The 15,463-nt window shown below is 42.0% G+C and overlaps 1 protein-coding gene across 1 annotated transcript in view; it reads right to left on the bottom strand.

Annotated features, from left to right (window-relative positions):
• Positions 1–11,967, bottom strand: part of LOC116324428 (rho GTPase-activating protein 21-like) — a 99,384-nt gene extending 87,417 nt beyond the window's left edge. Inside the window, exons 1-2 of the mRNA XM_039617526.1 lie at positions 11,594–11,967; positions 10,650–10,905 (exon numbers count right to left, since the gene is read on the bottom strand). Of these exons, the coding sequence (XP_039473460.1) occupies positions 10,650–10,727 (78 nt within the window). The 5' untranslated portion in view covers positions 10,728–10,905; positions 11,594–11,967. The remainder of the gene's footprint in view (positions 1–10,649; positions 10,906–11,593) is intronic.
• Between the last annotated feature and the right edge of the window lie 3,496 nt (positions 11,968–15,463).

Below are 15,463 nucleotides of genomic sequence, written 5' to 3'. Positions count from 1 at the left end.
TCCACTTGAATTTATAAAATCAACACAAATTTAATTTAAGAAAATGCAAACCAATGCAAAAAAAACAACCATCATCATAGCTAGCCAAACACTGATTCATGCAAAAATGTACCACTCCTCCAATCCCGGGTCAGTATTTCTCTTATCGCTCTTATCAGATTCAATCTATTTACTCCTCAACGGTCCTTCCAGAAAGTTGTACTGGACAGAGAATACTTCTTATTAAATCACTTGATGAGACTGATTTTATAAAATGAAGTTTAGCGTCGAGCCACCTGAGGCTACACGAGGCACTCTGTCTGCAAGAACGGGGACACTCAGAGGTCAGCATGCCAAGCACTCCACAGTCTCTAATTCCACACTGCACTTCTGAATGAATGCTGGCTATTAATACCCGAAATGTCAGGGATGCCTTTGCTGGAGAACTCCAGAGAGAAACAGGGGCCAGGGAGGAAGACGAGTTCGTAAAGAAGAGTAAGGAGGGGTGACTGATATCTGCAGGTCAAAGTAATGCTGCTGCATAACTGCTGCAATAGGAATGACTTGCGTAAGGGAACCACGGTATGTTCGTCTAAAACAGCCCTACAGCAAGATGGCTCTAAATATTGTTATAATACCAAAAAAATAAATAAATAAATAAATAAAAGAGAAGACTGACCTGATTGCTCCAGGCGCAGTACAGATCACAAATCAACCTCCAGTTGTTGTTAATCATACAGTCGAGAACTTTAAGATGAGCCATTTTCACTGAAGAAACACGAGCCGCCCAGACACCTGCCCCTCAGCTGTGTGTACCATACCCAGCTGTGCCCAGCAGCACCCTGCTGGCACCGTCGCTACTTCTTCTCCACCCCGGAGAGGCAAGTGCGAGGAGGCGAGAGAGAAGCATCAGCAGAAGGGTACGTCCACGTGCCCATCTGCAAGCCCAGCAGGTACCCTGTCAGCTGTGGCCATCGCCCCAGACACGCTTAATGAACAATATGTTAATGATTCAGGCTGCACAGAAACTCAGGGGATTATCTTAGCATTAAAAAGAAAAAAAAGAGAGAGGAGCGGGAGAAAAGAGTTAACAGCACGCTGACCGGCGGCGGAGACGCCTAAAAGACAACGCAGAAGGATGCGCCTCTCCTTGCTATGTGCCTCTGCATTTTGCTAGGCTCTTTTTGATGTTCTCTGTCTCTCTTCCAGGCTGGCTGTGCCTCCCGGTGCTCGTCTCTGCAGTGGTACCAGGCACAGGCAGCTTGAGATTGAGAGCGGCACAGGATCACTCTTAATCTACATGCATCAGGCCACAATGCAGGACAACCAAATGATTACCCTCCTCTCTCCCTCTGCCTCCTTAAAAGTCTCTGTCTTTGACTTGATCCATATCTTCCTCTGCAGTCTCATACTGAAGCTCAATTAAATGCTTGTAATACCTAAACAGGGCTCAAGATGTCCTGCAAAAAGGTATAGTAGGGAGACGCTATGCAGGCGTTCTGCCTCAACCTGAAAACCTGAGTGATGCTGCACTTTGTCGGCAATGCGGGACGCTGTGCAGCCTGAGTTATTTATTTCATTACTCTGCAAAAAACTCTTCAGACTCCCTGACAAAAGGCAGGAGGAGTGCCGCAGCCCCCACCATCACCATCAAGTAAATGAGCGTCCAGTTTAAGACTTCCTCTCGCTGTGGGATATCAAAGAAATCAAGCTTTTAAAAGAAAGAAAAAGTATGCAGTGAATCATTTTAATATGTGAGAAGACAGAATCTGCAAACTACTGGATGCCAGTAAACAGCTGCCTGGGACTACTTATGTTTCTTCCACTCCTTTGATGCTCTATGACGTCCAGATGCTTGTGACTGTGACATTCGCTGTGAGCCTGCTTCATCAGGGAGATGTATTAAATCCACTTCAAATGAGAAACGCCATAACTACAAAGCAGCCTGAGGTGGGATTTAAAGTATTCATACATTTTTAATAAAAGCTTCTGTTTTTTTCCTTCTCTAAAGATTGCAAAGCCTGAGCAGGAATTATAATTAAACGTGTGCAAAATTCAGAGTTATAATTCATAAAATTATCGTGCCCTAATTTGAAAATGTTCACCTTTTGAGTGACATCTGCACACACAAGGGGACCACAGTGAACGTATTTTTAAAAGAAGAGTGCGACAGCTTGAGTAATCATGCAGACATGAGACTGTGTCAGCTCAGAAGGCTACAAACACAGTCTGGCCCAAAAGGTCAGCCAAGTCCCCACGCTCGACCAGAGACCAGACATGGCTACCCAAAATTCAGTGCTCACTCTAAGGAGACCAGCTCGGGAGATGAACACTCACTGGCTCTTCTCTGCTTTTTCCTCTGGGCTGTAGTGCTATTTATCCACCTAGATTGCTCTGATATGAGTTTCCCTTTTTCAGGCATATCATCTATAGAGATGTCTACTAAACTTAATTAAAGGGGTGTTCACTGTGGGAGTTTGTGGTGAGCAATTTCATATAGGAACTATTTTCATTCTACCAAACTACACAATCAACCTGTACCACAGTGCAGACACAGTAAGTGCCTGAAACTGCAGTTCCTCACCTGGCCACTTGAGGCTTGCTTCAGTCACTATGGTCTCACATGTTAAAATGCTCAACGTTACACCATGCTTACAGCCTAGTATGAAAAACTGTTTAGCTCTATATGGATAGCTCCCTACTGTAACAACTATGCAACATGTGAATTTACTTATAATAATCCATGTGGATTTTAAGCCTAGCTTTAAGCATTTATAAAGTGTGGCCAGTGTGGGCCAGCACAGTATCCTAGGTCTCAGTACACTGTGTTTGCACAGTCTGTGCCTTTTAGAGAATTTTATTGTAATTATGTGACAAACATTACAGCTTATTGAGTCGTAACATTCATCCAAAAAGTTTTGCTTCAGTTCTCGTGAATTTCTTAGTCTGTTACTTACCATTAATCACCTATATCTGTGTCTATACACTGCACCCGTACTATTTATAAATGTACTTTGTTAACCAGGTATAGTGACTCTAGCTGGTAACTTAGTACCTCACCCTCTCATTCAAATATGGTCACTTTCAGAACAAAAAGCTAATATGTAAATTAAACTGAGGATGAAGTCACAGTGGCTATCTCTATCTTTTATAGACAGTCTATGGCATATAGCTGTTAGGAGAGGCTGACATTCGTGGGAATGACAAGATGTAAATGTAGATGCTTGGTGTGAAGCCTCCAGACTGGAATTAAAACATGCATATTTGATTTTACTGTGAAATTGCTTCTTTAAACTTACAGCTAACTTTACCTCCAGACGGGAGGCACCAAATATGTCTGATTAGCTTAAAAAAATAACCACATGGGTGGAGGGAGCTTCTGTCAAGACGCTCAGCAAGACAAGCCAAAATATCACATGGAATAAGGCAAAACATGATGTCGGTCAAACCGTCCAGCTGTCTGCAGACTTCCTGGCAAGATTAAACACGTCAAAGCTGATGTTTTGACATCTTACGTTTAAAACAAAACACAACAAAATGCTTAAGAAGTCAGGGGGATTAATACAAGCAAATCTTCGACCAATATCTTCAACAAGGACTCACTGTTCCCACAATATCTAAATCTAGGCCAGGCAATTCTAATAAAGTGCGTCATTCCTTGGCGATGTTTCAAAAAAGTGAAATTACCTCTTAAAAGGCATCAAAATGTTTCTGAAAAATATTCTGAAAGCAGTTTGTGAGAGAGGACTTTGCATCAGTTCAGTTTTCCTTATAATAGCAGAATTTGTTTTAGATTTCTGGAAATTAAAGACATCACGTTAGTCCAAATTATCTCATGCTGGAATAATTTAAAGCATAAAATGCTGAATTACTGACACACAACTGTCTAAATAACATCTAGACAGTAAACCGCTGTGACATCATGAAGCACCATGTGGCTCCAAAACTCCCTCCGTCACACGCCAGGAATAGTCCGGTAAAGAGCAAAAGCATGTGCCCTCCCCCCACGATGAAGCCAATATAATCCAATCAATTGTGAGTTATGGATCTCGTGGCGCTCTCACGCAGGCAGTGCCACACGACCTCGCATTCAAAACAACACACAGCGCATGTGTGTTCCACGGATGTCCACGTTACCTCAGTTCACTGACGGAAAATAGATGAGGCCATCAGGAAGAGAACACCATGAAAGTCACGAAAGGACACGAGGCTTATTGAGACAGCAGATGGATGAGGTGGGTTATTAACATCAGTGGAGAAGAGTTAATACACATCAAAATTAGCATTTTTATTCAGTCCAAATCCATCCAGATAGCTAATTTTTATAACTGCTAAACAGAAAATGCAGGCAAAGAAATCCCAAGGAGGTGGAGCGGGCGCTCCGCTAATAGGAAAGTAGATGGAAGTGCCTTTAGTAAAGAAACTAAACCCACCTCCCTCCCAAAAAACCTTTGCGCTATGTGTCATTCATTTGTATATGTGACTGGTATTTGAAAACTGTACTTTATGTGTTCAAACTCAAACCTCAGACGCCAGCATGCTGGTTCAGGTTTAGTTCTGCTTGGACCAAGATGACAGTAAGAAAGTCGTTATTGAACAAGAAGGCTACGACAAATTAAGCCATTTGGTAACCTTAGTTTCAAGAAGCCAAACAAGAAAAAACAGCTGCAAATCAATTTGTTTTGTTAAGCTCTTTCAAAAGTTATTGAGTTATTGTGTTAAATAAACATGACGTCAATGGTGACCAGAATAATCTGATTATGACTTGGGCTTTGAGAAATTAATAAGTCTAGAAAAGCACTGCCTAAATACAGCCTATTTTACCCTGTGTAATGACTTTAAACTGCTTGTTCTGTCAACCTAACGTTTTAAGACTAATTTAGAATCACATTTGCTATTGTTTGTTCGAATAATGTGCATAACGGTTTTATTGATTATTATTACATTTTTGTCAAAACAAATAACTGATCAATCCACTGTCTTGTTACCTAAAAATCCATCCAGCTGTCCTCTTTCCCTTTCTGAAGCCAGGTCATGGTAGCAGCAAGCTTAGCAGGGTATTCCTGACATCTTATTCCCCAGCAACACTTTCCAGTTCCACCAGGGGAACTTGAGGCGTTCTCAGGTCAAATGATATATATAATCTCTTCAGTAGGTTCTGGGTCTACCCCGGGGTCTCCTCCCAGTTGGGCGTTCCTGGAAAACTTCCAAAAGGAGGTGCCCAGGAGGCATCTAAACCAGATGCCTTAACCACCTTACTATCTCCTTTCAACATGAAGGAGCAGGGGCTCTACTCTGAGACTTCTATCTGACCTCCTCACCCTGTCTCTAAGGCAGAGGCTAGCCAAACTCATTTCGGACCTTTGTATTTGCAACTTTATGCTTTCGGTCATCACTCAGCTCTCACAAACAGGTGACGGCTGGAACATAGACGCTCTGGTAAAATCGATCCTCTCTCGACTAAAGCAGTCCAGTACAATGCTTTTATTATTGATGACATTACACCAATCCGCCAGCCCAGCTCGTGCTCCGCCTTTTCATCAGTCATGACTAAGGCATGCCCAGCAGCCAAAAGGTCATCCCCAGGTCCTTCACCTGGGGATGCCACAACCCACTGGGACCACTTTTTTCCACCAAGGACCCATGGTCTAAAAGGTTCCCCTGTGGCCTAGCTCTGATTAAAATTATATTTAAGACTTCAACAAACCAAAAACATCCCATATTTCCCCAACTGTAAATTAGAGGATTAAATCGCAGAAGTTTTCTAGTATTAACTGTTAACTGTTGTCATTTAGTAACTGTGGTCAAGAGTTTCTACCAGCAGCATGCATCCCGATAGTCTGGCAAGCCTGATCACCTGCAACAGTAACTCAAAAGAACTATAAAGAAACTTTAAAAAAATAGAAAACAACAAGCAAATATTATGACTTCATACTTATTTGCCTGTTCAGTTGACATGCTTCCACGTCTCTCCTCTCACCCACCATGTGCATGCAGAGCAGCACTTGCACAGCTCACCTATTTGTCTTGTGTCACTCAGTTGGCATTATAGCAGATGAAGAGCGCTCCAGTATGTACAACATTAAATATACTCAGCTGACGTCACCAGTTCCAATTATTTTTCTGTAAACAACTGCCAGACTGCGATCAAGAAGCTGTGTTCAGTTTGGTGTAGTACACTTTAAAGGCCATATTAAATAAACCCCCAACAGCTTCCAGTGGCTTCTCTGCCATCCATTCATGAAATCATTCCTTCATCAGAGTGCCCTTGTTCATTTCCACTGCTGATGCTAACAGGAAATAATGTGGTTTCCTGCCAAGACCTCAGAGCCCAGACTAACACCACAGGTTACGATATGTATTCTGATAACAGCCTGTTACATAAGGTCCTTTCAAAAACAAACACTGCTAATGTGCTGAACTGAAGACGTTTCTCAGATGAGAGGTGAAACGTCTTCCAGAAACTTCAAGCTCCTTAGATTACCATGACCTGGATGACTGAGAACCTACGCAGACACTGCTAATGCATAACTGCTATACAGTATATGCTTCACTTCCAAAATAAATAATAAATGTAAGAAAAGGTCACCTGAAATGAGTGTCCTTTTTCGATGTATGTGTTCCACATATTCATTATCTACCAGCAGCCACAGCCCAGTGCATTACATAATCTGTGGTTCATGAAACGTGCAGGGTGTAGAATATGACAGGATGAAGGAGGAGGAGTGTGAATACCGCCTTAAGAAATGTGCTATGCAGATCAACTGAGCACACATCTGAGCAGTGTATGTCATGCCTCGGAGCCAAAGACAGAGCCAGATAGAGGGCAAGTGTTGATGGAGGTGCCTTGGGCATGTGTAATGGATAGTGTATCATGCTCACTGAGCATTAGACTGGTTCTGTTCTGCCTGTCTGCCTACATGTGCAACCCCCCCACTACCACCACCACCCAAACTCCTACCACCTCCTCATTCTGCCCTCCCTTAATCTTACGTAGGGGCGGGAGCATCCAGGCAGAAGAGGCTATGACACTGAGCCAATTGGCAACAACAACAAAAAATAAATAAATAAATAAAAGATGAGGAAAGGGGGGTATTTTTTTTCCAGTGGATAAACTCTCATCTTCCCACTTCCTGCTCCCACCCATTTGTTTCCCCCCTACACATCCATCCATCAATCATCTGTCTCTGCTTGTAACTAGCGGAAAAATAGCGTCCAGCATGACTGCGGCCTGTGTGGCCGAGCGGAGGAGCCATACCGAGTGTTAATGTCACCCCCTCCACGAGAGGAAAAGATACGGGTGCGGTCCGGCACACATATGCACACATATCCCGGGTGACCTTGATTTGAGTGCAGCATGCATGCAGATTTCCTTTTTTGTCTTTTCCAGGAAAAAAAAAAAATAGCTGGGAAGCTTGATTCCGATAAGAGATGCCAAAATATACACACATGCACTCCACTTTCAGTTTGACCGATAGAGCGAGGGAGAAGTGGCGTTCTCAAATGGGAAAACCCTTCAAAGAGCATGCTTCTGGTTATTCCCATGACACCTTCTGTGTGCATGTGCGTGTGTGCTTAATCAGAAGCCAGGTCATGTCCAAGTCAATGTCTTGTTTGCAGAACATAAAAGTGGCCTGATCTACTGCACGAGACACATTTGTTTTTCAGATGTATGCAAATCGACATCCCTTTGTCGCTGCTTTGACTGATAAAACATCATGGCCCAAACACGGATAGATCCTTTGGAGACTTTGCACTCCGTAGCTAGATATTTCATTTTCATGAAATCATATTAGGGTTGGGAGGTGACACTGAAGAAATTATTTTTCTTTTGACGTGTCCAGCTGGGTATGGGTTTGGGAAAAAAAAAAAAAAAAAAAGTGACTCTTTCTGTAATTTCCACAGAAACTGACCAGTGTCGCATTCCCTGAACCCTAAAATGATACTGTGCTGACCAACATTCACGTGTTTGCTGCTTTTAACAGCATTCAGGAGAAAAAAGGCAGCAATTCCAGTACAGTGACTCCATTTTTCCCCTCTCAGCATTCGTCTTTCCACGGGTTAAATATAGCATCGTAGAAAACACGCGGGAATAGAGGACGGGTGAAAGACAAGCATGTGGACGGGTGAGGAAGAAGAAAAAAAGCGCAGGGGTTTACAGAATTAGTAGGGGCTATATTTAGTGCAAGAAAGAGAGCATCACTGCTGCTTAGAGCACCATCACTGGTCTCCTCCTCCCCAACAAGGGATGCAATCAATGGAGAGCTGGAGAGTTTCATACATGTTTCCAATCCTTTACAAACAATTTGTCATTTTCCTTTAGTTTGGAAACCCAAATTCTTTCTTTACCGAAAGTAACAATGAAACCGAAATTCAGGGCTTTGGAGAGAGAAAGGTTTTTCCCAGTAGTAGTCATTGTCTGGACCAAGTATACAAAAATGGCCATTTTAGCCTTTCTTCCCTTTTTTTCCACGTGTCCCAGAAAAGCAAGGCCATCCATGACTAATCTTCTAGAGCACAACCCCTTCATTCTTAGTTTGAAAGTTCGGTTGTTGATAACCAGACAGCAACCTCTGGGTCCGAATAAAAGTCAGCACAGTAGTGCCAAAAACTTGTTATGGTGGACAATTAAGATTGGAAGCAAAAGTAAGTCATTGGCCGGAGACGCTCATGTGCTGACTGTGAGGCTCACACTCTACAGATGGATACAGATGGTCTTTGAACAGTAGTCCTTGTTCTGCTCTAGAGATCCACCACAAACTGGAGGGTCTAACCAGAACCCACAGCAGGTGGAGAACTGCTTCATTTGTCTGTCCACAGGACATAACAGAAGCATCTAATATGGTATTATTTAATAATGCATGCGCACATGAGCTGCAACCAAGAGCTAACCTGCTTATATTCTTTTTGGTTTGATGTGTTTTGTACTTCAAACAGAAGGTTATTTAGGACACAAAAACCGACTCTGACTCCATAGTCAAAAAAAACAAACTTCACAGATAGTGTGAAGTCTTTTGCTTTTCAATATATTTTTACTGGAACTTTGAGATGTAAACAACTCAGGGCCTCAGCTGCCTCATAGCTGCCCTGCTAGCCTGAACGTGACAGTAGGTTGACTAAGGAAAAGAACACAAATAAGACAGATAGACAGTGTGGGGTGTTTTTCTCCTAATGACCCGGGCAGCTGTGTCTAAATTATCACAGAGTTACTGCCATTGCTTTGGCAGTAGCAGGATGGGGTTTGGTGGGGGCAGGTTTAGAGAAGCCACCCCCTGGATTCTCCCTCATTAACAAGCCAAGATGATGGAGGTGGGGGTGGGAAGCTGGAGGAGGAAGAGCGGGAGCACTCTCACTAGACCCCTGGGGGGAGACAGCAGTTCATAAGCAGCCAAGCTTTAAAATTGGGCGTTTGTCTGCAGAAGGCATCAGGTGGATAAAAACACCTGCCTCACTCATATGTCAGGCCCCGGGCTGCAAATATTCAGGTTAAACACAGGCACTGACTCATGGGTGAGTCACGGCTTCGGCGGCAAAGCAGAGGTGTGATGGAGAGTCAGATTTCAATTGTATCAACCTGCAGATTCAGTGGGCTGTCCCTGAGCATGCTACGAGTATCAGCTGTGGTTCTCAGCTGATTAAAAGCTCTAAGTATCGGACTTCTAGTGAAAAAGGAAGCTGGGAGTTTGCTGCAATGTGGTGATTGGAGTTTTCCGCAGTGTGGGAGAGTTAAGTGATGTTGTGGCGAGCATTTATTAGATTGCAGAAACGGGCAAGTGGAAAACTTCACCGCTAAGACACAAGGAAAAGGTTTTGCCTCATGGCAGTTTGTTTTTACAGACAACATATAAACTATGTTTGCTGACAATCCAGCCTGATGGCCTCATTAAGATTCACTTTAAACAAAAAGCATAAGCAGAAACCTCCTTTTTAACCCCATCAAACACTGCAAAAACAATCCAGCTCTGCTAGGATGCTGAGTTACTCCATTCCCAAAGATTTATGTCCTCCATCCTCAGCTAGTACTGACACAGTAAGAGGATTACAGTCACACACACACACACACACAAACAGAGAGAGAGCACTGTTGCCATTTTCTGATGATGGATTAATCCAAAACATGCCACCAGTCCAATGCTGTTATGACATGCTTCAAGCCTAGCTGGTCCGAGATGATGATTATGATGATGTAACCGCTGAAGCTCTGGCGCACAAGAGGAAAAGGATGAGCTCCACAATGTGCCATTTATCAGAGTTTGGCATGCAGACACACAAAGGACCCAGTAAGATTAGCCGCAAGTATAAAACTCTCTTTGTGCACTTAAACAGTTGCAAGAGTGAAGAAAAAAAGATGAACCCTGTCACCCCGAACACTGGAAGATGTGCTGTGCGCTACGCTCACACTCTCTTGTTTGCCCTCTTCTTAAATTTAGCCCCAGGTTTTGTGCAAGTGATGATACCTCTATATGACAGCGCTGATGATGTTAGGTACTTTGGAGGTTTTAGGTGATGAGTTCTGACAAGTGAATCCACATGCAAGCACTTTGCACAACAGCCCAGCTCAGCAGCACATTGTGTCAAAAACAGCTGGTCCATATGGAAGGAAAAAAAATGCCCTTAATGAACTTTGATGCACTCAGTAACAGTTATATGATCAACTGCCACCATCCTACCTTGCCACATGGAGTTATGGCTCTGTGTTTACGCTCCTCATTGTCCTGGGGTGAATCACTCCAACGTGCTGCCATCATTTCATTGCAAGCCGCAGAGGGGGAAGAAGTCCTTTAGAGCCCACATTGAGGAGGAGAGGAGGGGGGATTAAACCAAAGAAAGAAAGAAAGATAGAAAGAAAAAAGAAAAGAAAAAAAGGGTAGGGGAAGATCCTAATCCACACCGTCTTCCTTCTTCATGTCCATCAGTGACTCAAACCTACGCACAAATAATTTAAAAAAAAAGTTAAACTAAGTCAAGCTTTTGCAGACTTTTGCAAGCCTTTAGAAAATTACTGCAGCCACTGAACGCCACATCCTTGCATTATTATTGATAGAAAACAACACGTCTCTAATAGACTTTATATCGCCTTAAATTTTTACAAAATTAGTAATATGACAGTGATATCGTAGCACACAGACACCAAAGTGGGAAATCAGTCAGCACCTGTCTAAAATCTAGCTCTAGTTCAATTGAGGGAGAGCTAAAAGTGAGCGGTAGCAGGTGCATAGGAGGAGTGGGTTTGTTTTCTTTATGCTTAATGCTTTTAATTAAAGACACACCTGAAATAATAATCTGCACAAATACATGCGCGTTAAATAAAAGCGTTATTCGTGACTCCATGGGGAGGAAAGTGCACATCAAGCCCCCACGTATGCCACTGCGGTGTAAAGGCAATACATAAGCCACCGTGTATAATACTATACGCTGCTCACTCTCTCTCACACATGACACAAAGGCTGCAGAAAAAGCAACATTTTTGTTATTTTTCGGCTACTTTAAACAACAAAATCCTCCCCTGTGGCTCTGAATACGGTTCCCTGTTGCCAAATACTAACCAGGCGGACGACAGGTTGTTGCCATAAATGCGAACATTGAAAAAAAGAGAAAAAGAAGAAACCCATACCTATTACAAATTCAGAAAATAACGCCCAAAAATATCCAAAAAAACACACAGTCCATATTTCTGTTGAGAGTAGATAAGCCTCCGTCGAGCCAAAGATGGGTTAAAAAGGCTGTCAAGAGATTACAAAGCGGGATATTCAGTCTCCTTACAGAGCTGCACTGACTGAGCGCTCAGGCTCACTACCTGTTAGGAAAAACACGCTGGAAAAAACACGGAAAACGCCCTTCAGTGTACATTTCTCCGTCAGGGAGACCCGACGAAAATTAAACCTCATTCATTTCCACTCATTTGCGTGTTTCACTTCGATGTAAAATTTCTCCAAATAGAGACAAAAAAGTAACGTGTACTCCTATCTGGTCCCGGTTGGCGGCGCGACAATCTGTACATAGATTGACGAATCTCCGGACCAGCACGAAGCTCCGCCCCCTCGGCCTGCCTTCCCGCTGGTGGAAACCCAATCAGATGATCAGTTTAAATTTGGAATTTTAAAGCGGCCCAATGGAAAGCCTTGTTACATAACAATTTCAGTAAAAGGGTAGAAGCTGGTTTATTCTGGTTACTGGATGAAAACTACTATTTGCTACATTGTTACTATAGTATTTTATGTTACACTACGCTTATATTCCGGTATGTACGGTATTTCTTACCCCAATCTATGAACAAAATATATTTTTTACCCATATTATTTTTTCTAATTAATTTTCCAATTAAAAATATATTTTTTTTAAAAAAAGCATAACATGTTGTACACACTGAAAAATAATTTCAAAGTACTATACATACTCCTTATAAATCTTCTGATGTAGTTTTTCTGATAATACTTTTTCATTTGAACTCAAAATAAATCTGAGAGCAGAAGCTTTACTCTTTGTTAGAATAGGCTTGTTACTATGTTACCACTTTTATATTCAAATACAGCTTCATGTTTTTACATAACTGAGATTGTCTTTTTAAATTCAGTAATGGAAAATGTAAATAAATAAATAAATGAATAAATAAATAAATAAAAGAGGGGCTTCTCAAGTGGTTTCCTAATCTTAAGTACTTTAGCACTTTATTTTTACTTTAGTTCTTTATACGGTTTGCCAATCTGGTTAGCTGAAAATTACTGAAGTACTAAACTCCTTACCCTCCCACCCCTTTTTAAATTCATCTTCCACTACTGATGACTAATGATCGGCATTCGTGACAATGACAGGGACAACTATACACTCACAGAATAAACAGCTAGTTATTTGCTAATCAGCACTTTATTCCATACTGTGTCAATAAGCCATTTAAGCCTTTTAAAGCCAGCAAATGAAATCACAAGAACATCATTGTAAATGCTGAGGGGGGAAAAAAGCCTTGAGGGCTACACATATGCCGAGCTTCTAACTTTCAGCCGGTGAAACATATTTGCCTTTCCATTATCAACTGTAACAGCAGTGTCTTTAACTTTATTACGGTGACATGTAGGGCATGGCAGCCACATGGGGCTCCGCAGAGCATGAAAAAACAGGGATGCCCAGCTGATCCGGACAAAGACAAAGACTGACAGTGTTCTGTTTGCAGGCTACTCCAGCAGCACAATAGAAGATAGGACAATAGGACTCTTTTCACCCATACTGTGGTGAGGTTTCCCCGGTTTCAGAGAGCATCTCTATTGTCTAAAAAGCTGGTGCACCCTCATTCAGACAATGGGGAACTTAAAATGATTCAAGTGAGACTCTTGCATTATGTGATGGTAAACATGAGGTTCATATTCATTTAATTTGTTTACTGAACCCGTGCCAGATTATTCAATGCAGTTGACATCAAGTGTTATTCTGCATCAGAGACAAAACTCAGCTGGAGGTGGAGTATTTTCCCACACAAACAACCCACAATCTGCTTCTCTATGAATCACGTGTGTGTAAAAATTCTCCAGAAAACTATAAAAATAAAAAAATAAAACGTTTTACTGGTTTCTGTTTACGTGGGGCTTTCCCTCCACTTCAGTTACTTCAACACTGCAGACTCTGATGTGCACAACACATTGAGTGCACACAGTTCTGTTTTTATGAATGGTGAGGACATAGGATTTTAGATCAATGAACAAAGCTCATTGAGAGGTTGTAGAAAGTCTGCAGGCTGCTGTATTCGAGTGGGTGAAATCTCTTTCATATCTCACTGAAGCAGATAAATCTCCCCTGCATTTTTCCAGGGTTTCAAACTTTGTTTAAACATTTGAAAATACTTTCACCGCTGATTCCATCGTGCCAAACGCTGCAGAGTCAGACTGACTCAGACATTCAGCAGAGAGGAGATTACCAGCTCTCTCGTGGCAGCAAAATGCTTGGCTGGATTAGTACATCACATGAAGCCCAAGTTCAAAGCCCAGCAGCGTTAGGATTAGGACAGGTGGAAACGCCTCTCCAGCACAGCGTGCTGAGTGTATGTAAAACAGGTTCTCAACAACCCATGAGGCATAAACAATCTTCGGGCAAGGTTTACATTCATCAGACACGGCATATATAACTTCATTAAGGATTTTTTTTAAGCTGTAGCAGAGTTTGAGAGTTTAAGAGGATGAGGATCACTCCCTACTCCAGGTTGTGTAAGTGGATCTGGCACACAGTTTGATGACTGGACGAAAGTCAGCGGCAGTCAATCTATCAAGCACACTGGACAACCAGTCACTGAGTGGAATACAGAAGCGTAGAGGATGTTCTTTCTATTTGTGTACCAAGACACGTCAGTAAAAGTGAAGCAGTATTTTATTAAGATCCAAATTCTGCTAATTGATATTATGCATATATATAATGAAAGGGTAGAGTAAAAAGTCCAGTACATAATAATTTATTTTAAAGCTGAATGTGAGTACATAAAGAAATAACAAGATTTTTGTGTTAATTAGTGAAATTTAAAGTTTCAAACATATTTTTCTAATCAAGCTGTCAGAAACAAAAGGTTGTGCAATGATTGTATTTCACCAAATTTTCTGTTCTTTTTTGTTTTTTTGTTATGCCAAAGCTGATCTGTGAAAAAATGAAGACAGTGTGGCAGAGGCAAAAACTGCAGTTCATCTAATGGCCACTTGACGTTGGTTTCAAAAGTGAGCCAGGCTCCACTGACTCCTGTGTTAAAATACCCAACTTTACAGCAGAAATAAACACCTTTAAAGCCTGTAATTTTAGCCGTAATTACAATTTTCTGCTCATCCATGTTCTGCCACTTATCCACGTCCACAGGGTAGCTATCTAAAGTGGATTTATTGTTCATTAGGGAGGTTGTGTGTTTGCAGTCTGCTGGCAGTCCAGGTACAGCCCATCTACCCGAGGAGAGCTTTGTTGCTGATGGAGGCAGTGTACAAAGTATGTGGAAAAACCACTCTTGAGGGCCAAGTTATGTGTCTGGTGTCGCTCGCTTCCCTATTCTGGCCTACTTGGCAACGTGCACTTGGGTTTTTGGAGGACTACATGTGAGCATATGTTGGGTAGTGGGTGTATATGGTGTGGAAACCCCTCTCCTTGCTGTCTGTTGTCATAAACAACAAATTGGTTGTGGGGTACAGGACCACAAATTACACTTTAGCAGAGATACCCAGCTAAGTCAGCCAAGACACAAGAGACACTATCCTCAATAAAAAAACATGTTAGGTGTGTGATCACAACTGTACAGGGGGATTTTTTTATGACTTACCTGTTTAAATGTACATAATGCTTACTGCTGTGCATTATTGGCGACATGTTATTATTATCATATATGAAATGCTTTTCTGTGTGTTTAAACGTGCTAAATATGTTGCAGAGAAGCTTGTACTCTGGTTTTGGTGAGTTAAATTCTGGTATCTTACTTATTTGTCATCAAAATTAGCATATGTTTGTGTTCTTCCATTCCCTATGCAGA

Source organism: Oreochromis aureus, linkage group 9, assembly GCF_013358895.1.
Source record: "Oreochromis aureus strain Israel breed Guangdong linkage group 9, ZZ_aureus, whole genome shotgun sequence".
Classification (NCBI taxonomy): domain Eukaryota; kingdom Metazoa; phylum Chordata; class Actinopteri; order Cichliformes; family Cichlidae; genus Oreochromis; species Oreochromis aureus.
The sequence above is the reverse complement of the archived record's forward strand: the minus strand, read 5'-3'. Positions and strand labels throughout refer to the sequence as shown.